This window comes from Protobothrops mucrosquamatus, unplaced genomic scaffold, assembly GCF_001527695.2.
Source record: "Protobothrops mucrosquamatus isolate PMUCROS unplaced genomic scaffold, P.Mucros_1.0 scaffold1467, whole genome shotgun sequence".
Lineage (NCBI taxonomy): Eukaryota > Metazoa > Chordata > Lepidosauria > Squamata > Viperidae > Protobothrops > Protobothrops mucrosquamatus.
In genome coordinates this window covers 171,241-198,110 of record NW_015387645.1, presented here as the reverse complement: position 1 = coordinate 198,110, position 26,870 = coordinate 171,241, and the positions used below count along the sequence as shown (strand labels likewise).

Below are 26,870 nucleotides of genomic sequence, written 5' to 3'. Positions count from 1 at the left end.
TCTATTACTCAGCCACTTGGCTAGGCCCGAGGTGGGTGTGTCTCTGAAGGCAACGATGGGGCGGAGGGGGACTCCTACCTTGTGGATTTTGGGGAGTCCGTAAAATCTGGCGAGTGCTGAGTCGCCTGGTCGTATCCTCCTCAAAACCCCTTCATCCNCCCCCCTTTTTGTTTACACCTGCTCCCTATGTCCTCCAATTCCTCTCCGTTTCCACCATCTTTTCTGTGTTGTATTGCCAACCCCACTGTCCCCTGCTCTCTATCCCCCTCCTTTTGCCCATCATCCTCACTGCCAGTCCAGTTGCTACCTTTCCTTCCCTGGGGCCTTTTAGCCGTCTTCCTCATCTGTTCCTTAACTGTTCCTCATCTGTTCCTCATCTGTTCCTTAATATTCATTCTATGGAGTAAACTGCATTAAAAAAATAATGACCATACTGATAAAAGTGATAGAATGGATTTTAAAAGTTATGTTTACTAGCCGTATTTGTTAATTAAATACATTTAAAATTAGTGTTATTAATGTTATAAGCACTGATATTTATAGAGAAGAAGCCATTTTAATATGTTCCTTGTTAAAGAACCAAGAACTTTTCAGCATTTCAGAAACTACCTAGAGGTCACAGTTCTGACACTGGCATTTCTGAGCTGCGCTGACTATCAGGCACAAAACCTCACAAAAGTACACCCTTCCAATACCACAAGGCACTATTGAATAATATAATACTTTCCATAGTTCCCTTAATGGGCACTTCGAACTGATGCTATGTCATCCAAATAGCAAATGACACAAGCACCACATCAGTGGATCCCTAGTTAAATAGGCTTTGATACAGGCAGGGATATGAATATAGCAGCTCCTTAGACTAAAACCATCTTTACCCAGGATTGTGCAGCAGATGCTGAGCTTAGCCACACGATCCTGCAGAAGGAGCTCTGTAGCTTAAGTAGTTGCAGAAAGGTGCTACACTCGCTCACACCACTGCACTCTCCAAAGATGGATGACTGTAATAAGCATCCTTTCTGTGTGGCTGCTTAACCAGTTGCAAATTCACTGTATTGCACTATTCTCTAATACACATTGATCCACCTTGCCCACAATAACATCATAAGAAACTCTGGCAAGTGCTAGTCTGAGATCAAGGCACACTACACCCACAGCATTCTCTTCGTGTATCAGACTAGTCCCTGACTAGAGACTAGAGACAAGTTTAGTCTGACATGGTTTCTTTGTTTCCATCTTCTGGCTGCTCAGCATTTCTATGGGAGTTTTCAATGATTATGGTGGGCAATTCTGAATGTTTCTGCCACAGTTAACATTCTGGCTGGTAAGTCATCTGGCCCAAGAAATTCATTTGAACTAATAGTGCAGGACTTATATACTTTTATCAATCTTGAAACAGGCTCCCTCTTTTTCCAATCCTGTATGAGACTATGCAGATGAAAGGCACAAGTAATGGGTTAAGAAGTTCTGTCTTTGTCCTCTTACCCCTGATTACTTCTCTACCAAAAGCAGATAACCTTTTACACTCTTCTTTTACTGCCAATGTTTCGCCTAAGTCTCTTGCTATATTGGGATACTTTCCAGCCTCCTCTCTCTGAGGTTCAGCCTAAAGTGCATTTCTACAAGCCTGAGCTACCAGTTTATATTCCTTTGTTATGAATGCATTTTTATATACTGTACCTCCCTTTTGCTTTTCGGCTTGACAGTGAGCTCACTGTTTATAGCCTTCTAAAAGCTTTTCCAATTTTTCTTCTTGTTAGGGTTATTTACATACAGGCTTTCGGCAATTTGTTTTTCATGCTCATCCAACCTTCTTGTTTATCCTTTAGGATTTTCACCCATGGTATAGTGCTGGCCTTTTATCCGAATGTGTTAAACCTTCTTGAAATTCAGTATATATTCCAAACTTTTCCTGCCCCAGTTATTTTAAACCTCAGCATGACATGGTTCCTTTCCCCATGGAGCCTGACTATTTCAGACCACAGATAAATTCCTCAGAGTTAGCTCCTGAATAGCTGACCCCCTTCTTCCCCCCCTCAAGAAATCTTTGTTATTAACCGAATACAACCCCCCCCCAAGAAAAATAATATAAACATAAAGAAACAAATAAAAAAGAAACAAAAACACACAGGACATATACTCACAGGAAACACATATTTGCTCAAACGTTATATAAAACATTTCAATGAATAAAAACCATAATTCATTATAATTTTCCATAGCTAATCTATTTTGATAAGATATTGATTCATACGTTGCTGGTAACATTAGCTCTACAGTCTATTAGAAGTCCTAAATTTATATTCCCAATGCTGAACAATGCTTTTAAGCTGTTAAGTAGGATTCCAAAACAGACTTTCTTTGTTCAGATTTCAAGTTGTGATGGGATAGGAATAAACTTCAAAAGAATGTAGACTTCTGAAAATATAGAATCTCAAAATTGAGTTCTTTCCAAAATGGAACAATTGTTGGACTCTGTAGAAACACTTGTTTAAATAAAGCATTAATTTCATTGCAGTTCCAACAACATATTATGCAATGGAGTCCAATAAATATGAAATATTATTTGTTGTTGAAAAAGATGTAATCTTAGTTCTATTGAAGTTTTTGGTATTTTCCCAACATTTTAATAATTCTTTTGAAAAAAATATGGAAAAACAAAGAGAAAGGAAAATAATACATTTACATAAGTAAATGATTAAAAAGATTTTTCAAAACATTTTTGGAAAAGTCAAAACAAACTCATAGTGCATGAGGATCAGTGCCAGATCAACTACTCTTCATGCCACTTAAAGTAAGCCTGTGATCTTCCTAATGATTGAATCCATGATCATCTCTGCTTAGTGTAGTGTAATTAGAATCACTACTTTTTATGATTAGATAGTATAATTTATCAGTGAGGGTGCCCAACAGTATAACCAGTTAGAAAATCACAATTTAATGCACTGCCTGAATGCAATCAATCATTGAGTTATGCATTGTCTAGTTTTTGTTTTGGTTGAATATGTTACATTATGTGAATGACTCATTGTAGTTATAGAAACGACACTGAATATAACAATTTATGGCTTAGTTTAAGTAGTAATTTAGCCAGTTGTCATTTAGAGAATAAACCACAGTTTGATGTAACCATGGCTTAGAATATGTGACCTGAGCTAATTCTTTAATCAAACTCACTGTTTATGTTGAATGACACTATCATTTTTCCTAGTCTTTATGCAGAATTCTCAGACATTGAATATGGCAGAGTAACTGCAAGAACTAGAACTGACTATGTGATCACTTCATCTTTGGGTAGTAAAATAATGCAAATGCTTTTAAATCAGTTTTAAGAAGACCAGTTCAGGATATAGTTATGGCACCAGGCTAAAAATTGGGAAACTGTGAATTCTAGTCCTGCCTTAGGTACAAAGCCAACTGGGCAGCCTTGAGCCAGTCATTCTCTCTCAGCTCTAGGAAGGAAGCAATGGCAAATCACTTCTGAAAAACCTTGCCAAGAAAAATGCAGAGTCTTGTCTGCATGGCAGTTGCTAGGAGAAAAGACTGGATTGGAAGAATACACAAAAGACTTTCTGTATAGATTATTTCTTTTAGACTGAATTACTTGCTTATGAAATCAACTCAAAATTGTATTTAGAGATTATAATGCAACTTCAAGCTTAACTCTGAGTGCCTTGCTGTCTTAGGTAGGTGCTGCCTGAACAATGGAGCACAGGTTCACTTGACTTTGGGACAGAGGGTGTATCTAGATTCTATGTTGTTGTACTTTGAGCTGTTATCATATTTTATGGACTATATATCTATTTCTCAATGAGCTGCCTGAACACGAGTGGAGCAAATCCTTATTCTAGTTTATTTAATTTTTTGATGATGGTGAAGATGATGATGATCAGTGGTCAAAACTTCAGCATCCATATAAAATGATTTAATATCAAAACATCCTAACCATATTCTACCTATGATTATTTAAAAAAAAAAAACGACACAAAGTTTTTCAAGTGAATTGGACCAGAAAGATAATTAAAATAAATGAAGCAGAATATACATTTGATCCTGTATGCACTCTGTTTTGGTTAATACTGGTTTATTTTCTTTTATACAAACATTCAGAAAGAGTGACAAAATATAGGGACAAAGGGAGAGAGGGAGCCATTGTCCTGGACTCAGCGACGATCTGTACTTACAGAGCCTTTCTTTCGCCTTCTTTCTTCTTTTAACAGACACATATAGGTTTTGAAAAAGAGAGATACAGGACACGTTACATTACACCCATGCAACAGAGAATGTAAAAAATGGAGGTCAGATGATTATTTGGAAGGATCCTTGCATCACTGGGTTTCCAATCCATGGCTTTTTTCATCCCTGCCTTAAACAGAGCACTTTATAAAAAAGTGACGTAGACACATACATGTTTAATTTTTGTATATTGTCTAATGGCTACAAACTTAAGGCATCCTAAGAGTTTGTTATTTTGCTGGTGAAATTTGTATCTCGTATGGGTGAGTTCCAAGAGGGAAGATTTCAGGCCATGTTGGGAGGAAGACTATGAGATCCAATGAAATGTTAAGTCAAAGGAACAATTCTTGCAGCTCTGGTTCTTCAAAACAGTTTTTGCTGTAAACGTTCTGAGGTTTTTCACTGTAGTTGTTATGCCTAGCAGGAAAAAGAGAGAAACATTTATGATCAAATAACCTGTAGTTAATCATAATCCAAAAGTAGTATTAGTTTTAAATTGGCACAGACATTTGGTAGATCATCAAGTATGTAGATAATTTTTAATCTTATAGCTCGTAAATACCACAGAGATTATTTGTATTCCAATTTCCATCCATCCTGCTGTCAGAGACAATTATAGCATACTGTATGTGTACTCATTTGGACTATGGCAATTACCTTGTGGGAAAATCCAACTTTTATAAAAATTGATTTATTTCCACCAAAGCAGCCTGGAATAAATATCTGCAATTGGGAAATGAGAAATGACTTTAAATTCCAGTTAAATTCCTTTTCCTACATCATAGTAATGCAGAATGATAAACTATGTGGCATTAACAGATCTTTCAATGCCGAACTAAATTTGAATACGAGGTTCTTCTATTATGCATGTGGATATTAAAAAGTATGCAAATAATAAGCAGACATTTTCATAATAATTTTATTCTGCCTAAGTAGACACTAATTGTAAAAATATGCTGTTTATCCCAATGCGTAGATCATTAAGATTATATTATTCGAATACAATCATAGTATTAAAAAACTGTATACTATACATATATTTGCAAAACTGGCTTTGCACTGTATAAATAGCTGTTAATTACAAATTAAATTTGCATTTATAGAGAAACTAGGGGGAATATGTAAGTAAATAAAATTAAAACCTGTTCCATGATATATTTTGAAAATATTCAGTAACAGTGCTCTGTAATCCTATGGTTTGCAATTTGGACACAAAACTGGCTAGGTCACTTCTTTCACAGTAGGCAACTTTCAACACATGCTCATTTCCTCATTGATAGTAGAAAAGACAATCTTAAAGAACAGCAATACCGTAAAAACTCTAATGAACCTGTCACTTTCTATTTCACTCTCCATATTCTCTAATTAAATACGAATACATTGGTGTGACAAAAAGTTGCCACAAGCAGCTTGCTGTTTTTTTTGTAAATAATAGCACTACTAACTGCATTAATAGGACAGACAGCTGAATTTTGCCTCTGAAACTTGCACATATCATTTGTTTTGTTCTCAAAAACCCAATCTAAACAATGCTTGTCATTTATTTCAACTATGGAACATTTTTCCTTTTAACTGATGGCTTGAATATGTGGTCAGTTACTATTGTCTATAGCAGGAGTGTCCAAACTTGGCAACTTTAAGCCTTGTGACTTTCAGCTCCTAGAATTGTGCTCAGTTACTATTCTCTATAGCAGGGGTCCACACCCCTGCTAGAGTTGCTAAAGCTGCTAAAGTTGCCAAGGCTGGACACCCCTGGTCTGTAGTTTGATGTGGTGATTAAGGTGTTAGATTTAGAAATTAGGAGCATGTGTATTCTGCTCCTCTCTTAGGCACAGAAACCATTGATCAATCATTTCCTCTTAGCCCAACTCACTTTTCAAGGTTTCTGTTGTGCAGAAAATAGGAAGAAACATTATGTATACCATCTTTGAGTTGTACAAAGAGAAGGCAAGATATAAATAAAATAAATAAAATTTAAAACTCCACAAATAAATCAAAATCATGAGTTTAGCAAGTATACACATACATGTATAGTAAGCATGTAAAACAAAAGAAAAAATATAATGCTGTTTGATTCACTGCAATTTTGTAAATATTGTATTCACTACTATTCAATTGAAGTTCATAAAGTCTTTCTGTTCATCTACTGCATGTTTAGCCTCCATACAACTGCATCAAATTCATAGATAACCAGGTACTAAAGGCCCCATGTAGCTTCATGTTTTCTAGTTTGAAGACAATTTCCAAATGAAAAAAAAAGTTTTAATAAATGAAATATCCCTACATTTCTACATAAAAATGCTTAGGATGACATGTAATATGGATGGTCCCTGATGACTCTGCTGCTATTTTATGCAAGAAATCCAGCATGGTAACACATCAGTTCTTGGGATAAATAAAAGCTGTGGGGTTTTTTGTCAGAACCATCATACAAAAACCATGGTTTAATCCTTTTATTCCATTTTCTGTGATTTTGATGTCATTTTTAAAGGAGCTGGGGGTTATCTGCTTAAAACCTTACAGCTATTGTAAGTTTTGGATGTATACATAGACATGCATAACCTCCTTGCAAATATGATACGTAATATAATTGTAATATGAAACCCAAACCACTTTGAAGACTCACACCTTCAGCCTAATCCACTACATTTTAGAGTAGGTCATCTTGTTCTTTTTATTTCATAATGTCAGGACTAATTCCAAGATTTTTACAGTCCTTTCTGGAACTTCATCAAGCATGTGTTTTAACAATGAACCATACTGCTTAAAAGCTTCTTAGATAAACTATGGTTTTTTTGTGTTGATTATATATAAAATGTTTTGTACATAGGCACCAAGTTGGGAATCTAAGAAATCAAAATTCAAAATTGTAGTTAAATAAATCCAGAAATGTTTGAGTTGGATATAGTAAACCTGCTATCTTTTGCCAGGTTTCATAATATATTTTCAAAGAGTAGTTTGCTCTATTTCAAGTAACTGAGCAAGAAAAATACTTCATACTCACCATGATTGCCTATTCTATATTTAAAACAAATTGTGGCCTTTCTAAGCTGATTTTCACAATGATCTAAACTTGTCCAGTTGAGAAGGCATCCCTGCTCCAATGTTTTCTATCTGGCAAATATTTTGTTTGCTCTAATTCCAAACCACACCACAGACACACATATTACATTTTGGGATAATACTTGCAAGCACTTTTGGGATAATAATAAAAACAGTCATGTTTCTATTGATTGCAGACAAAAGGCCAAAAATAAAATTTTCTTTACACTTTTTCCCCTTTAAGATTTACCCTATTTTTAGGAAAAGCAATTAGTTATGAAACTGAAAGTTGAATTAACACTACCTATGAATTATATTTTGTTCACAGAATGTTCTACCACAAAAGCAGTGGTGATACTATTTTTACCAACCCTTCAGCTGCCAACTTCCATGAGGTTCTGGAAAATATCATGTTCTTTAGAGCAGCTTTTGAAAGTTCCCATACTGTACTTTAGAGAAATTATTTTTTGTTTCTTTTTCCTGGAAGAACTTTCACTGGATCCAAGTCCTTTCTACAAACAGAAGCTACCTTTCATTTATAGAATAGCATGTTCCGGATTTAAGCCAATATACGTATAGTCAGTGTTTCCCATCAAACTATAAGTAATCATTTGTGAAAATTCTAACCTAACTCAGAAGACTCGGTTCTTACGGCTCACGTTAAATTCTAAAGAGATAGGAACAAGCTGCTCTCAGATGAAGCTGAAAAAATGAAAAAGTGGTTTCACATATTGGGAAAAGCAAGGGCAGTCTTAGCCTCTACTCTCTATACTTGCATAATCTGTTTAATTACACCTTTAAAGGTCTATATTAAAAAATTGCTCCTGTCTTCAATGGTAGTGGGGGAAGAAGTAATGTAAAAATAGCAGCTTCAGTAAAGATGCTATAGTTCACAGTGGCAATTATTGAAGCACAAAGTTCATATTGTGCCCACTACAAATTGTAGTCATGTGTAGTGTTCCTTCTTTCCTACAAGTAATTCATACCAAGTTTGCTTGCTGATAATAAATGGATATTGGTAATCTGAAGACATATGTCTAATGAAAAAAAGAAGTCTATTCATTTCTAAAAATGGACAGACTTACTTTGAGGACAACAAATATTGATCCCCATGGATTCATTATGCAGTAAGTACAAAGGTAATAAAAGTAATATAATAGCTTTCATGAGAAACATATGAGAGATGCAATTTAAATACTTATTGCAGATAAAACATTCTCAATAGATACTGTAGATTAGAAAGACAGACAGATAGATGAAAAATAGGTGACTGACAGAAAGACAGACAGATGGATATAGATGGATTTATTTCTCAGAGTTTAATCATGTAGTGTGCATACTGTATTAAACCCTGAGAAACAGAGGATTTATCTAGCTTTCTATTATCTATCAGTCAGTCAGTCAGTCAGTCAGTCAGTCAGTCAGTCAGTCAGTCAGTCAGTCAGTCAGTCAGTCAGTCAGTCAGTCAGTCAGTCAGTCAATCACTATCTATCTATCTATCTATCTATCTATCTATCTATCTATCTATCTATCTATCTATCTATCTATCTATCTATCTATCTATCTATCTATCTATCTATCTATCTATCATCTTGAGTCATGAGCCATGTGGCGCAGTGGTTGGAATTCAGTACTGCAGGCTACTTCTGCTGCCTGCTGGCTGCCTGCAGTTTGAATCTTACCAGCTCAAGGTCGATTCAACCTTCCATCCTTCCGAGGTCGGTAAAATGAGGACCCAGATTGTTGGGGGCAATATGTTGACTCTGTAAACCACTTAGAGGGGGCTGTAAAACACTGTGAAGCAATATAAAAGTCTAAGTGCTATTGCTATCTTAGTAATCTCTGTCTGTATCATCTATGTGTCTATATCTTTGTGTTATCTAGCTCTATCTATCGGTCTGTCTATCTGTCTATCGATTATCTATCTATCTATCTATCTATCTATCTATCTATCTATCTATCTATCTATCTATCTATCTATCTATCTATCTATCTATCCTATCCTATCCTATCCTATCCTATCCTATCCTATCCTATCCTATCCTATCCTATCCTATCCTATCCTATCCTATCCTATCCTGAAGTTGCATATGGAATTTTTCTCTAAATAAAAGCAAATATAACTCTGGAATTTTAAAATCTACAATAAATTTCATAACTTAAATGAAGCCATTTCCCCCAAAATCTGTTGCTAAAATCATTTAACTTTTAATGTTATTACCATTCTTGTTTTATCATTGCCAACTTCTTTGTTATACTGGGTGATAAACTGCTAAAATAACTATGTTCCAAGAATCTGAACAAGTTTAAAACTGGTGATTGCATTGAACCTTATGGACAACTTTATAGTTCACCTCTTTTCCAAACAAGTGTCCAGTAAAAACTGAAATTTGAGTTAGATCCAGACCTGTAGTCAGTGGAATTTCAGAATATAAGAGGAAGAGGGATGTGGGGGCCTTTTTGGTGATTTTATGGTAGCCTTAAAAAACTATTCTGAAGGATCTCTGGGGGAACCTAACTCTTGGAATAGAGGTAGACATGTTGAAAAGGATGCCAATAAATATACTACTACAGTACTGTCATCTAAATTTCCATCCCAGTACAATTCCTACAAAAAACATATATGCCTTTCCCTACCCTTGGGGTACCAGTCAAGCAGAGATAATTAGTCATCATGTTCTCCCCTGTCCCATTGATGATAAAATTAGGGTCAAATTAATGGTGGTAGAGGAACTCAAGGGCTTTGAACATCCAAATTCTTGCAGATATTTTTAACTGATAATAGTAATAGTAGTAATAGTAGTAGTAGTAGTAGTAGTAGTAGAAGTAGTAGTAGTAGCAGTAGCAGTAGCAATAATAATAATAATAATAATAATAATAATAATAATAATAATAATAATAATAATAATAATAATAATAATAATAATAATAATAATAAAGTTGGAAGGGATCTGGGAGGTCATCTAGTCCAACCCCCTGCTCAGGCGGGAAACCCTATACCAGGGGTAGGCAACCTTGGCTCTTTTATGACTCTTGGACTTCAACTCCCAGAATTCCTGAGCCAGCCATGCTGGCTCAGGAATTCTGGGAGTTGAAGTCCACGAGTCATAAAAGAGCCAAGGTTGCCTACCCCTGCCCTATACCATTTCGGACAAATGGCTGTCCAGTCTCCTCTTAGGTTGCTAGTTTTGCTTCGTTGGCATTAAACATATGAAGGCATTTTTAAAGTTCTTAATTGTAGTCTTGTTTCCATTTTGATCTGATTTTCTTATATCTAGCATTCTTTTTATCATCTTTCTTATTTTGTCTTCTTGTATGCTATGCTACATTGTTATGACTTGAGATTACAACAATAAACCTATTTATATAATTACTACTCTGGAGAATTGAGAAACTTTCCAAAACCGTGCGAGAGGTAAGGCTGACGGCTGCAAGGAGAAAAGACATTTGGCAACAATTGTTTACCAGCAGAAAACATTTCTTGGACATTGGTTGTCTCTCCAAATAGAAGTAGTATTTCATTCACAGAAATGCAAGTCTGGTTCCAACCAAGATATTTACATTTATGAAAAGAGGAAAACACTTTAATTTTGGCCTACTTAACATTATTTTTGCATTAGAAAATCAGAGTTCAAAGACAAGTTAGAAAGACCTGAGCCAATAGAGCATGAGGCAGACTTTCTCTGAATATAAGTGGAATGACTTGGCCTATGCATAAGAGGAAATTTAATTTCCATCCTCATCTGCTGTTTGACTTCCATTCAAAAGGCTACACAATGCCAAACTGAACTAAAGGGCATTTTTGAATTTATGAGTACTAGTGTTTTTTATTCACACTGTGCCATGGGACCATTAAGCTAGTTCAGTTATGAATACTAGCAATGATTTTTAAGAATTTATGATATCTTTTTAGCGGATCAAAATTTTGTTTCCTTTTACAATTATCATCAATTGTTTCATTAGCTCAGGCTATGAACAATTATAAATTGTAGATGCAATGAGAAAGTAATAAAAAGTAATAAAAATGTTTTCATTCTACATCAGGACATACCATGCATTGTTATCAAGGTGGTCTTCAATCAGCATGCAAGTGGAAAAACTGGTGTAGCTGGAACAAAGAGCCTAAGGAAGGACAACGCCTGTGTCAGTTGAAGGGCCATGCAGCAAGCTTTTCACATGCACAATGTACAGACAGGTATTAAAAAGGTAAGCCGATCAACAAATGGCCTGAACATCTATATTACAGTTTAGCATTCGAGTAGGCATGCAGATAGAGAGCCAGTCTGGTGTTGTGGTTAAGGCATCAGGCTAGGAACCAGGAGATGGTGAGTTCTAATCCCATCTTGGCTACAAAACTAGCTGGGTGACTTTGGACCAGTCAATTTCTCTCAGCTTTAGGAAGGAGGTAATGGTGAACCACTTCTGAAAAACCTTGCTAAAAAAACAGCAGGGACCTTTCCTGGCCATTCCCCAAGAATTGGACATGACTGAATGGAAGAAAGAAAAAAAGCATGCAGAATCTTCAGTGTCTAACTAGAATCTTGGATGGAAGGGAGAACTGTTTCTATTGCACCCTAGAAAACAGGATGTCCTTTTGGCACACAATAATAATTTTCTACCTTAGTGACAAAAGGATACAAGATTGAATTCCACTGGACAGTGTCTATAACTTTATCGGGTAAAAAAAGAAAGAAATATTGCTGATATCTGGCACTGGCTCACATCTATCAATAAAGCTGAAACCAGATAGCTTTGAAATAATGCTTTTAGAAGGAATGAATGTTGCAAATATTTTTTTAAAAAAGAGTGTTTCACCCATACATTCCATAGTGATAATTAGTCAAAATAAACAGATGCAGAATGCCATCAAAACAGACCCTCCCCCCTCTAAAAGAAATAAGAACAAAAAATTATAGGTCTTCCCTTGGCATTTTTGAAAATATACACATTCTCCTGACCACAAATTGTCATTTCTTTCATTTAACTGTCACTAAATCTCTTTATAATAACAGGATGGGCAACTTTTTAATGACCGAGGGCATGGAACCAGTGATGCAAAATAGGTGTGGGCACACCACATCCAGATAAACTGAGATTTTCCTTTTTTTCTTCTCTTGATTTTTGGGAGAAGATTGGGTTTGTAAAAATTAGAAAATGCTGGTTTAGGACTTACGCTATAGTTTGAGAATGTTTCTTATCTTGAAATTGCAGAAAACCATGTCATCAGTTTTCAGCAATCAAGTTGGAAGGGGTATTGGGGTACCACATAAACCAAAAGATGCTTGGATGCCTGATGCAGTCTTAGGTTCAAAGACTTCTGTTGATCACTTATATATGCTTTCAACAAATCCTGATCTGTAGACAAATGTATAATTTGCCCTGCCTTTTAGTACACTTTGGCTTCTTAGTCTCCTTTAACACACATCTTCATTATTAGAACCAACATGGAGGTAAGGTATACTTTATCCATATAAATGTTAGTTTAGTTCAATATTTTAGAAACTCATTTTAAGGCTTAATTTTTTAAACAAAAACACTGACTTTCTGTGAAAGCTTATTCTTTATTTAAAAACTTTCTTTATAAAATATAATCCTTGCATTTTCTTGGAATGGGACTGTAAAATATGATCCACTCAGTTATTTGATCAAAGCTGGCTTCCAAATCTCCTGATCAGGAGTATGCAACTTTTGTTGACTCCAGGATTATTGGGATTTGAGCTGCATACCAATGGATGGGACCATCGACATGAGATTTGGGGACACTGACTTTTTAAATGGAGAAAAGGGCATCTGAGGGAGCCATTTTGCTGCTTAAAATCAACCTTCTCTCCTGCTATCCATCCACCCACTGAACTGTTTTCTTTTTTTCCTACCATTTCTATTGGATAGGGGATTTGGGATCCAGGAAAGAATGCTGGCAAATTGAATCTATCCTATACTACTGGCACCTCTATTCTAGACAAAACTTGCTTTATCCCTCTGTTTTCTTTCTTCCATATCTTTCATCTCTGTGGCAGAATTCTATTTGGAAGTCTTTCTCCTTTCTTTGGATCTCTAGAAGCAAATTATACATCCACAAGTCCCATAATTTGAGTATTTTCCCTGGTAGTCATCATTCCTATAAATAAAGGTTGAACTTTACCTTCCTAATTCTGATCCTTTTGCCTCACTTCTGGTGCAGCATTACCCAATGCTTTATAACTACCCTATTCTTGTACATCATCTTACTTCTTTGTAAGTCAATCACATTTTTTTTACAATGGAATAATCTCCAACATGCAGTCTCAATTGCTTTATGGCTCATACATTATAGTCAATATAAGTAAACTATTTTAAATAATTTTAAATAATTATATAATAGCTGGTAACTTCTCCAAGTAAGCCACTGTGTTTCATGGATGGTTTTTTGGGTCTCCCCCCCCAACATAAATGCTGAAACAGAAAGTTTTGCACTTGTATAGAAAAGAAAATAATTCAAAGCTGGAACATGTTAGTCCATATGAATGTTTTAACACATTATAATAGCTGCCAAGCACAGCATTTAGGTAAGGGAAACAGAATGTAACACCATGCTTGGGTCCCCCGGTGCTTCATGTATTTATAGTTTAGAATTTCTTCATATGGTTGTATTCCTATTTCTGGTTTAACAGCATTGCCTGGATATGCCTCCCTAATAATATTTCTATAATATATTCCAAATAAAATATTTATTACTCTTATCCAATCATCTCTCTCTCTGTGCATATATAAAATATAAAATATTTTATCTTTTGCTGAGAGGTTTGGATTTTAAGAACCATCTACATAAAAACTATTCCTGGTCTGAATTCATACCAAAGCAAAATGATGAGATATTCCTTTCCTCTTTGACCTAAATATAAGACAAAACACTCTTGATATTTCTTCTGTGCACTGGAGAATGCAAGCTTGCTTTTACTGTCATCACTTCATCCAGGCAAATATAAAAGTTTGCATTATGATCTACATTTTTGAAAAAGCTGAATCATAAATCTTTGCGTTACACCCTTTCTATTTTTTTCTTGCCTCCTTCCCTATGTTCCCACATCATCATTTACCTCTCCTAAGTTCCCCCAGTGACGATGAGCTGATATTAATTTAATGCTGCAATGCATATATCATGATTTTGGGCATTCATTTTTGGCAGAAATTATTGATGAAAGCACAATGATTCCCTCAACCCTTTATAATAACTCACTGGTTTATTTTTTCCTTTTGTAGAAGTTGCTGAATTTCCCTTGCTATCTGTGGCTTTTCTTCCTAATGAGGTAAAGGGTGATGAGGTCTTGATTAAACTTGAAGACTGATAATTATTATTATTGTTCTGATTGCCACTCAGGGTCTCCATTATGGATCGAAATGTTCCAAATGGACGTTTCTGCTGGTCCCCAGTGTCAGCATTGGGTATTGGCCGCGGAAGAGATTTATTCTGCTCTTTGTCCTTCTCCCCATTTAAACCAATCTCTGTTTGCTCTAACTGTACCACAGGCTCCTCAAATGTCACTCTGAGTTTTGAGTTCTGAGCAGTCCTGCGTTTTGAAGAGGGAGATTTGAGGGCACTCTTGGGACTCGTGGCTACTTTGGAAGCCATCATGGTATCAGGATTGGCTTGACAGGGGTCTCCCCCAGCCTGGCTTTGAGACACAGTTCCAACCTGATAGTGGGATTCATTATCAGGGTCACTACTTTCAGAAGTGGGAGAAGGGCTGTGACCATCCACTGATTTTGAGGTTTTAATTCCAAAAGGAAACCGGCGTCCAGATGCCAAAGCATGTTTCTTAATCATGAGATGCAAATTCTCAGTGCTTTCAGTATTTTCCACTATAGGCCGTGGCCTGGGCTTATCAATTCTTTTCACAGGTGTGTTCTTTTGGTCTTCCGAATTATTTGAATCTGTGTCAGATTCACTGAGGGACCTGTGCATTAGCTGCTTCAGTCTTGCTAATTTCAGTTCCTTTTTCTCCAATGGCACCTTCTTTGTATTCTTGGAAGTCTGAACGTCCTGAAATTCTAAGGACAGTTTTTCCTGCATGCAGACATTCTCAGAGATTTCTTTCCCCAGCAGCTGGCGCAGGATTTTGTCAGAATCATCCTCTTTCATTTTGGGCTGCTTAGGGTGGTGAGTTCCTGCATTGCCAAGAATCTGAATCCCATCATGAGTGTTCAGTTTACTTTTTGGTGGAGTCACATCATCTGTATCAGATTGTTTCCACTGAGGTTTGCCAGAAGTGGGTGATGATGGTGAACTTCAGTGGAGAAAGAAAAAAAAATTAGTACAGTAGACCACAATCAAAATTATACAGACACAACATGGATGTTTCCATTACATTTTCTCCCCCTTTCCTATGCCTTCTATTGCCTTCTATTTTTGACCTCATCCACTTGGAATATATTATGGACTTGCACATTTATGCTACATTTAAGAATGTAAGTCTATTTGCAAGCTAGGATCTATTATTTCCCAGTTTTTGCTAACCTCCCACAGAAGAATTTTATAATACACATTTATATTAGATGTTGATAGAGTAAGCTTGTGAGTTAAAATCTAATATATTTTATTATAATCATCAGAATTTTGACTGCATGGGAATAGTAATAATATTATTAATAGTCAACGACAATATTAACATCATTACTAGCAAAAACATTATGCCTCAGAATTTATAATTCAATTGATAGATCTTATGTTAACACTGGAAAAGACATTGAGAAAGGGGGAGAGGAACAGACTATCTATAAATATTCTTTTCTCCATTATATTCAAATTTAATATGAGTAGAGCAGTATAGCTGATTTCCACTCCATTTTTACATATCCGAATGCTTCTGAACACTCTGAGGAAGTTTAGATGAAGAGGTTAAACGAGTGATCTGAAACAACCTTCTCCTTCTTGGCATGGAGTGTTTCCAGATGGGCAGATCAAGTATCAGGTCAGAATTCTTAGCAATGACCAGAATTTGGCTAGAATATTAAAATTTACATTTTGGACAGCAACTACATTGGTGTGGTGGAATTTGCAGCTGAAGTGGGGTAGGGTGGGAAGAGTTAAGAGACTGGTTAATCTGGAATCCCTGAGGGGGGAGAAGTGATGGTGAGCAGATTCTCCTAATCCCGGAATGCTTATCTGGTTTTTCTACAGTGATTACAGTTAGTCTGGTGAGATTTTTGTAAATAGGTGAATAGCAATAGACATACTGCTCTGCTCAATTCTTAGTGTTGTTCTGATTCCTTGCACCTGATCTCAACAGAATAACTACGCTCACTACAGAACCAAATAATGTGGATTTAGATATAGTTTAGTAGCTTGGATCTTTTCAAAAATTTATGTATGCTACAAATACACAATATTGGAGAAATTACAGCCTTCTTCTCAAGTTTTCCTTTTTATATTATGCATTTCTGTAGAAACAAAGTAATCATAGTTTTGCATTTGACACATCAGAACCTCTTCTCTATTTTGCATTCAATATGAATTTCTATCATATGACATTTCTGATACATACTTTATAACTCAGATTACTAAATATTTAGTTGAAGCATAACTTCTCTGTGCAGTAATTATGAGAAATACCTGTTCAGAAACTGAATCCCCTTTTATAAGCCTAGTTACCTTGAGGATGTTGACTGTGATTTGCCATCTGTCCTCTGAGTGTCTAGAAGCTGCTGGAGTTGGTTCTGTAAACCCACACGCTCTACTGTCTGTCTGGAAAAAATATTAAATTGTTATGCTATTTTTGTTCCTAAAAAAAGCTACCCATCAATTACTAAAAGAGGCACAATTGTTTTCAGTAAACATCCCTTTTAAAAAGGCCTTGCTCATTTATAATTTAAGGGGTGCACTCAGACAACATATACAAATGCCAACATATACGAAAGAGAACTGTTCTGCAAATTGCTTCTAATCCTTGTGACAACACTTTGATCATTTTATTGAACCTTCTGAAGGTTGCCTGCATTATATAGACTATTTATTACTAGAATGATGTTGGTGTCAGCTGTGAGATTAGAATTAGAAGGAACAAATTAGAATTAGAAGGAACAGAGCGCTTTGGAATTCACAACTAGGAATTTACTGGGGTCTGATTAAATCAGAGTCCCTGAAATTTGGCAGTACTTTCCTTTAACTCTTTTACCAATGACTTGAGAGAAAAAATAGTTTAAATTTAGTTTTTTTAAATATTACATAGGCAGTAATTTTTTTACTTGTCTACTTAATGTAGTCTTGATGGATGGACAGGCAGTCCTCAACTTACAACCTCAACTGAGCCCAACATTTCTATTGCTGAGATAGTTGTTAAGTGAGTTTTGTCCCTGCAGGATAACTCAAGAGAGGAACAAGTGAATCGCCGTGAGCCATGTCTTGCTTTAGTTTTTGAACCGTATCAAGTTAGAAGTCCTAGAGCAGAGGTGGGGAACCTTGGCTCTTTTATGACTTGTGGATTTCAACTCCCAGAATTCCTGAGCCAGCATGTTTGGCTCAGGAATTCTGGGAGTTGAAGTCCACAAGTCATAAAAGAGCCAAGGTTTCCCACCCCTGTCCTAGAGGCTGGGGTGAGCTATAATTCTACTTGTGCCTCTCTCGAGTTACCTGCATTGAATTATCCCACGGCGAGTGGTCCTATGGTGAGTTGGTCAGGGCAAGTGGACCAGAATGAGTTGACTGGAGCAAGTTGGCTGTGGTGAGTTGGCCCATTCCAATTTGGAATGTAAAAAGTTCAGAAAGTTTTAATATAATATTAAAGAAATTTGAAAATAGCTCATCATGACAGCAACATATAATAATGAAAAAACTTGCAATTAATTTTTTTTTTAAATTGTGAAATGTATTCTTCCATTTCCCTCATGGTAGATAGTCATTTAGTAGAGAGCAAGTACACTTATTCAGCATTCATCTGGAATGATGTGACTCACCAAACACAAAATTAGGGTGAACTGAGTCCAGTGCTTATAAGTCCAAACTAAAGAGACAAAGCAGTATACTTTATACCAAATAAATTTATAGAGTTGCTAGCAACACAGAAGCGATATCTAGAATTTTGTGCTTCATAGATTATGGCCACTTCCATATTTAAAATTAAGTGATCAAGTACCATGTACTAGATTATATATTTTATTTTAAAACATGACCCTTATCTTAGCTTTCATTAACAATATTTAAAAGAGTTATTCAGAACTTCAAGAATAATTATGAACACATAATTTAATTTTGAGGGTAAAGATAATAAAGGTTCACATTTAGTGAAGATAGAATCTCATATGAGGAGGCCAAACAAGGGAACCAGTTCTAATTAACTATATAACTATTTTGCAGTTAGCATGACATTTAAATAAAACTTGTTCACTGCTCATTTGCTTGATGAAATGTCTATGGCAGTGTGCCCAAATCTTTCTAATCAGCCATAACATTTTTCATAAAAGAAAGTACTGAGAAGTTTGTATCAGAAACCAGTTCTGTACAGCACTGATTGGCTAGTCCAGTGGTTCTCAACCTGTGGGTCAGGACCCCATTTGGGGTCGATCGACCATTTCATGAGGGTCGCCAAGCAAGGCTGTCCGCCATTTTTTTTGTCCGCCATTTTTCCCCCCTTTTCCAGCGGGTGCCTTACCTCCCTTGGGCTGGGCCAACTGGTAGTCGGCCTGCTCCATCTCTGCCGCTTGCCAGCTACGCCTCAGCCGGCGCAGGGGGCGGAACCACGCATGTGCAGCGCTCCCGGGCAGGGAAAGTCCTCGACTTACGACCGGTTGGGTAGTCCTCGACTTACGACCGGTTTAGTCCTCGACTTACGACCGGTTTAGTCCTCGACTTACAACCGGTTGGGGTTGCGGCATTAAAAAGGTTGAGAACCACTGGGCTAGTCCATGCCATATGACATCAAGACACTATCTGCGTTCTCCTCCCATATTTTTACAAATTTGGAAAAAAAAACTGTTAGTCCACTTTTCATACTATCAAAAAGCACCCTGCTTAACTATCAGATCGGTATCTTGATATGTCTTGGAATTTACTAAAAGTAACAGGCTATTGATTCTTTCCGATAAGTTTTATGTTTAATAAAACTGCAAGCTTTCTACATAAATACTTGTTTAAAAATCCCTTTTCCAGTAAATGGCAACTGTTCCAAGCATTAAAACTGATACTATAATCCTAGAAAGACTTTCTTTCACTGTAAGCTATACAATTCTCTGGAGAAGTGATCTCTTTTTCTATCTTTAAACAAAGATTTTAATTTAATTTCCCCCTTTTCCTATTGTTAAAAAAGACTTTTCAAAAATTTAATAATTTAATTGCATAACATTATTTGGGTGCGTCTGTGCATGTGTCTGTGAATTAGTCTTTTATTTCTTTTTTCTTTAGTAAACTATATGTGGATTTTTTCTCCTAAACATGATTTTAAGTTTTAGAAATTTCTGGAAAACCCATTCTAATGGGATATTTTTAAGTAAATACTTTCAGATAGAATTTAGTTATTTATGTAAAGATAAGGTAAAATAAAAATACTAGCGTTTAATTTATTTTATTGACATTATTTATTTAGCTATAGTTATTGTCTTTTGATGCCATGTGTCCAGGAGTTTAGAAAGGGATAGTAGCAATAATAAACTCTACAAAATGGAACTTTAAAATAACTGCCATTGCTACATAAACAAATAAAATAGGATTCAAATGACTAGTTATGGTAAGCACACCCTTCAACAACTCCTTTAAAAAGCAAAACTCTCACCTCTCTCTCCCTTTTTATGAACTGTACTTTCAAATTCTTTTTCAGAACCTCATAAACTCCAACATATCTTGCTCAATCTTTCCTTTTCTTTTGACCCATTCACTCTACATTTTTCAACAACTTTCTATAAGAGCGAAAATCTGCCTGACATAAAACTACAGTGTATTTTTCAGGTTTTCTCATTATCACCTCTTTTACTCTTTCAATCAAAATCCTGCTTAACATCCTCCCAGGCATACTTAACAAACTCATCCCTTTGTAGTTATTACAGTCACTTTTGCTACAGGGGAACAATAAAAGCATTCTTCCAGTCATCAGACACAGATGTAGCCTTTGCACACATGTTAAATAAGTTGCAAACCACATCCATATTTCAACATTTCTACAGTTACACTATCTCTACCTGCAGCTTTACATCTGTCCACATTCTCACATTATGACTTCTCATTAACCTTTTGTTGACATTTATATCATTTATTTTAATTATACTCTTCACCACATAACTCTCATTCCCATACAAATCTCTAAAACACTCTTTCCAATGATCCCTCAGTTTGGTTTCATCCCAAATAATTTCACCATTTTGTTTTTAATTCCATTCATTTAGCTCAAGTCTTTTTGTTTAGTCTTTTCATCCAGTTCCAAAAAATGCTTTGCATTTTGAGGAAATGTGGTATCAGATTTTGGAGTCTCCATTCTCCATTCTCTTATTTCTTCGTATAGAGTGAGTAACAAGCAGGATAAATAATTGTTACAGTAAGAAAAAAAATAGCTTTTTTCCAGACTTGTAAAACCATTTGGGGGAGGCTAAAGGTAGATGCCATGAGACCTCATTTTTAAAATTTAAACAAATTTGCAATCTGCTTAGAGACCTCCAGTTCCTCCAAAAAGTATTAAAATTACTGTCAAGAAATTAAGTTTTATTTAATTGTTAATTTTTAATTTAATTCATTTACTCTCCCCCCCCAGCAGATTTTTGCCAGTTTTTGCAAGATAAATTGCTTAATGTTGAATGATATCCTGTGAGGGGCTACAATCTGACATAATTTATTCAGTTATAAGTGTTAATTGGTGATCTGATGTCTTTGATGAAAAAGATGCAAATATGTTATTCATTTGTAAGGAAAGAATGATGTTTAATTTATGAGGAGATATATCTACTTGTGTCAGAATCTCACTTCTATTACAGGGGTGGGATTTAACAAGGAGCTTGCAACAAGTTTGCCCCTTTGCTTGATGTAACAGGACTTGTATTTTCTGTAGGAAATATCTCTACTAGAATACACATATACCAAGTATCCTACATTTATTGTGCTGCTTGTAAACAGTTTGGAATTGACAGCTTTTGCTCACCACAAAATTTGGCCACTGGGCTGCTACATTCTATAATATGGTGTCTTTTTTTCCCCTCTCCTACAAAACCTTGGCTAATGTTTACCTTTGAAATAGAAAATTTCCAGAACAGCTATATTTTTCCTTCTCTCAGTTTAAAGCCATATGATACTGCCAGAGTGTGCATAAAAATGCAGCCACCTCCTCATTACTGCTTTCACTTTCAGAATGATTTGCTTAAAATGTGGAACAAAACTGACAGCACAAGTCCAGCTGTGGTATATTTAAGTGGATAATTTCCTGGCTCAAAGGACATAGATTATTAACTCGCTTCTCAGTTGTAGAGCTTTTGAAAGGACAAATTTAAAGCTAGAAAGCATCCACATGATTTCAACCATATGTAGGCTGAATCTGCGGTACTTACAAATGGAAATGCTCATACAGCATAGCAAAGGATCTGGAAATGGCAACACGTATTTTAAATGGCTCACCACTAGCCCAGTTTGTAGAACTAGACACGCAGAAGATTTTTCCTTTTTTCCTCTTGCCTATAAATTTCCTTTTTTTGTGCTATTTGCCCCTACCATCTCTCAGCATTGGTTTGTAACACAAAGTGGTAAGATCACCTCTTTTGCAGGTTTCTGAATTATTTCCATTTGTTATTTCTGGCTATTTTTGCTTTACTTCAGGGGTGTCAAACTGCCGGCCCACAGGCCAGATGTGTCATGGCAAAACCCCATTGCTAGCAATGGAAAAAAGTTGCAATATGTTGCAACATGTCACGTGACATTGCGAGTTTGACACCCCTGATCTACCTGTTTTTGTCTTCCAACTACATTTTTCAATGTTAACATTTCTTGAGTTAAATACCTGATAGAGACCAAATTTGTCTCCAATGCAAATGATTACTACATTAGGTTTATTTATATAAGGCAATTACAATTTGCAAAACTGTAATTGTAATTACTACATTAGGTATATTTATATAAGGAGATTACCATTTGCAAAACAATGTAGAGTTTAAGTATTTGGGATTATTCTATAAATGTAAACTACTACTATTAACTACCGTAGAGATATTACCTTGAAATATATGTATCTATTAAGTGGAGATGATAAGTCACTCTGAAAAGGTAAGTGTTTAACACTCACAACACCTGAATTGTAGGTATCATCCATTGTAAGAATTTGTCAAACAATAGGCTTCAACCATGGATGTCTGCAGGAGCTGGACAAAAAGGGGCAAATGATAAGGCCTAATGGCATACTTATATGTTTGCATCAATGTCATGTGAAGTACATAATCATGACATCATTGCACTGTGTCATCATTTTGGCATCATTGTATTTTGTTAGCAAGCAGCTGGCTTCAACTAGATTATACAAAATCAGATCCAACTAACTGAGTCACTTTGGATAGTGAGATGGGCAGCAAATAAATTAAACAAAAAAGCAATCTAAGGAACTAGATTGGCCACTTGTCTGGAATCAACAGTGCTTTCTTCTTTTCCAGCAAAACCTTTGTGCTCTCTCTGTCCCACCCCTGATTGTGAGTTTTAGCATTTTCTCCAGCACGTTCAACAGTCTTAGAGAACTACTTGTCAATAAAGCAGCAGAGCTAGATTTGGAAAAGCATTGTCCTTGTTTAATCAAGCAACTGGGGTGAATCTGCTTTCCAATTGTTATCCCTGAGCTAGTGCTGAATAGGAAAGTTTTGAGTAAATTGCAGATTCCTAAGGAGAAATTATGAATAATTTAATAAGCATGTAAATGTTTTACATCCACATTTCTATATAGCGAGGGCGCAATGGCATAATCAAAGAGTGGATAAAAATTATGAAAAAAATAGAATTAGAAGTAAGAATTCTATGATACGAGTGACATTTTATTGAATGTGTCATTAGTCCAAAAGTCTCAGTCTAGGGAATTCAGGTTTATTTCAACATGCCTTGCTTAGAAGGCAATCCTGGAGAACCTTTTCACAGTTTATGCTTATCCATGGAATGTGTTTTCAGTATGTCCATCATACTGGCTGGCGACCCCCAGGGGGAGAGCCTTCTCTGTGGCAGCTCCTGCCCTCTGGAATGACCTACCCCCCGACCTACGTACAGTTGCGGACCTGCGCCTTTTTCGCCGAGCCCTGAAGGCCCATCTATTCCGTGTGGCCGGCCTGGCGTAGTTTGATTATGTTTTAGTGGGGGTTTTGTATGGGGTGTTTTTAGAACACCGGACAATAAATTAAACTAAAATCTTGTCTTTGAACACATATAAATAGCACCAAAAATCATAGCGGACAAGTGGCGGGACTCAGGGCATTCCCTCTATCCCGCCATATATTTAAATTTATTATTATTATTATTATTATTATTATTATTATTATTATTATTATTATTATTATTATTATTATTATTATTATTATTATTATATAATAATAATAATATGTCCCAAGATGACATAAACACAAATAATAAGATATGCAGCTAGCTAAGGATCTCACTGCCTGTTGACTGGTGGTCGATCTTCAACTCAAAGTATTATATGATCTATCATGCAGATATGCATGAACCATAAAGCAGCCTAAATTATATACAGCATTAATAAAGCCCTGTTTTGAGAACAACTGGGGTACCCCAAGGAATTAAAACTTACTCTTTTAGCTGTTTTGTTAACTTCACAACCTGGGATGCCAATGACATACAGGTCTCCACCACTACCAAGTAACGTGAACACATTGTGTATCCTTGACGTTCAGCACTCTGAGAAGGTTTTTCACCAGCATGGTTTTGCATAGTCACATTTGCTCCATATTCCACCAGAGTCTAAAAATATATAAATATTAAGAGCAGCTATTATGTTGAGTGCACTGGGTTCAGTATATGGCAGCCTTCCCAGTTTTATTTCCACCAGATATAATAGATATACTACTTCAAGAATTAGCTAATAAAACCAATAGACATTCTGTCTGGGAATCATGGGAATTGTAATTCCCCATAGAAGTTAATGAAACCAGTTTGGGGATGTCTAGCTTATGCAAACTATTATTGTAAGAAGAGATATGGGAGAGTGAGTTCTCACACTGCTACTAAAAAAGAAAACAAAATAAGAACACATTTCACCATTTCAAAAACAAAGCACTGAAGGAAACAAGGCCAGCTCCCTTCAAAGAGGGGGCCAAGAAGACTATTACATAGGAAAGGAACAAAAACAAAGCACAAGAGCATTTGAACTGGGGTTTTTTTGCAAATAAAGTTAGCTTTTGAATATAGTTAACTGAAGTTGCTGAAATTCTTTTGGTTATGGTCTCCTAACTTTATTCAATACATATTATTTTTTTCTAAATTCTTAGATTTTCTTGTGAGGTTCTAAGTGGTTTCAGTCCTGCTTGATTGGGTGAAGCCAGACATGATGAATGCTGCAAGAGGCCAGAATAATTTAAATTAGTGGAGGATAGGATAAGCTTTTTGGGGGGGGAAGGAGCATAAAAAGGAACTGGTATAAGCAGCATACTTTAGTTATTTGGTGAAAAAAAGGATGATATAAAGTATTTGTGTTGAGAAGGTAACAGTAATTTTTAGATGATCTTTAGAAGCTGAATGAACTAGGAGAATTAATGATCTGTTCCTTCAAGGTCTTTCATATGTTCTTAACTTTAAAAGATTTCAAAGAATGTCATGTAATACTTTGTAATACTTCAAAGAATGTCATGTCAACGATAGTCTTAAGCTTTTAATGTTAAATAGCTCACCATAGATACAAAAGTTCCAATTTCATTTCCCAGCTGTTATATTTTATTTAATAAATACATTCTACTGAGTTATTATATTGTAATTATATTGTTAGCTGAACAATACACTAAGCAGAGCACTTGCCAAACCTGATACTATTTGTTGCGGGTGCAATAGCTGATCCATAGAATTAAAGCTGAATTCTTTGATTGAACTGTTATTAATAAATAACAGCTATTATAAAAGAAAATGTTGACTGCCCTCTCTACCTTACTGAGGATTTCAGAAGCTCCAGAATCATAGTATGGTTTAGCATTTACATAAACACAGCATCCATAGGAAATTAGATCATCAGACAGAAGCATTCCATTTAAAAGATACTAGAGGTGAGAGAGACATGCAGTATGATAGATGACCTAGTTCCATATAATACTTTTTATGAAAAATATCCATTCCAGAAATATCATTTAAAATTATGTACAGGTCACTAATATGAACACTGTATAATGTTTTCTTTCCTGAATTAATGAGCAACATTTTTTTTGTAATGTAGCACGGCATGGGGCAGTTGAAACTCAAAAGTTCCAACATAACAATCCAAATGGTCTGAGGTAGAAACAATATCTCCCCTTTTCCCATATTTTATGCAAAATCCCATTTCTCTTGCAGGCCAAACATATTGCCTCATTTTGTTCTGAGATATTAGATCAGTGTTCCTCAATCTCAACAACTTTAAGATATGCAGATTGCAAATCCTGGGAGTTGAAGTCTACATACCTTAAAGTCAGTATACTTTGCTGAGGTTGAGGAACACTGTTCTAGAACATAGCATATATCAACCGTCATTCAATGTAATAGATCTTATGTTTCAAGCTAACAGTGTTTCACAAAGCTGTTATTTGTGCCTTTTCAGATGTTGCTGACAATTGCCAGCATCCCTCGTCATGGGCCATATTGATTGGGGCTCTGGGGATTTGTAGCTCAGCAACATCTGGAGGGCCACAAGTCTGGCAGGCCCATTCCTGTTTTGATGATTTACCTGAATACATCCTAAGTATCCATGCTGAGCAGCCACGTGAACTGCACTATTACCATCCTGATCAACTTCATCCAAAGAAATCCCTTGCTCTTGCATAAACTGAAGAAGCCACAGAAGGATTTTTTCCTACAGGGAAAAAGAGACGTTTTATAAACTATGTAAAGAACAAAATAGGCACAGTGAATATTGATAATTGAAATGATGTGATATATAAATGTATAAAACACCACAATATGTTTAGCTAGTACCTGCACAACAGAATTTAACACCAGTTGCTTCTTTAGTTCATAGAAAACCCAAGTTAGATGCTATTAAAATTCCATCGAGTATTAATAAATTTTAAATACTCTCATCCTACAGTTGATAACTTTTCCATAGGAGGAGTAAGCATTATTGAACTATTGTATGAGTAAATATACATATGGTTTTGTGATACGTCTATGGTGATTGATTTTAAAATGTATGTGCAATCAAAAGTGCAATAGTTAAAATCCATTCTTTCTTTTCTTGGCATTAAATATTTGAACTAAATAGATAAACTGTTGGCTATTTATCAATCACCCCAACGATGCCCTTGATGTGATGGCCCGGTGCCTGGAGGCCGTACGGGTCTGGATGGGGAGGAACAGACTCAGACTCAACCCTTCCAAGACCGAGTGGCTGTGGTTGCCGGCGCCTCGGCATAGTCAGCTGACCCCATCGCTGTCTATAGGGGGTGAAATTTTGGCCCCCTCAGAGAGGGCGCGCAACTTGGGT

General features: G+C 35.9%; 1 protein-coding gene across 1 annotated transcript in view; it reads right to left on the bottom strand.

The window, feature by feature from the left end:
* Positions 1 to 4,504: 4,504 nt before the first annotated feature.
* SNCAIP (synuclein alpha interacting protein) overlaps positions 4,505 to 26,870 on the bottom strand; it is a 58,870-nt gene continuing 36,504 nt past the window's right edge. The window contains exons 6-11 of the mRNA XM_015822113.2: positions 26,115 to 26,240; positions 24,000 to 24,169; positions 16,907 to 16,999; positions 14,495 to 15,542; positions 11,330 to 11,400; positions 4,505 to 4,653 (exon numbers count right to left, since the gene is read on the bottom strand). Of these exons, the coding sequence (XP_015677599.1) occupies positions 4,569 to 4,653; positions 11,330 to 11,400; positions 14,495 to 15,542; positions 16,907 to 16,999; positions 24,000 to 24,169; positions 26,115 to 26,240 (1,593 nt within the window). The 3' untranslated portion in view covers positions 4,505 to 4,568. The remainder of the gene's footprint in view (positions 4,654 to 11,329; positions 11,401 to 14,494; positions 15,543 to 16,906; positions 17,000 to 23,999; positions 24,170 to 26,114; positions 26,241 to 26,870) is intronic.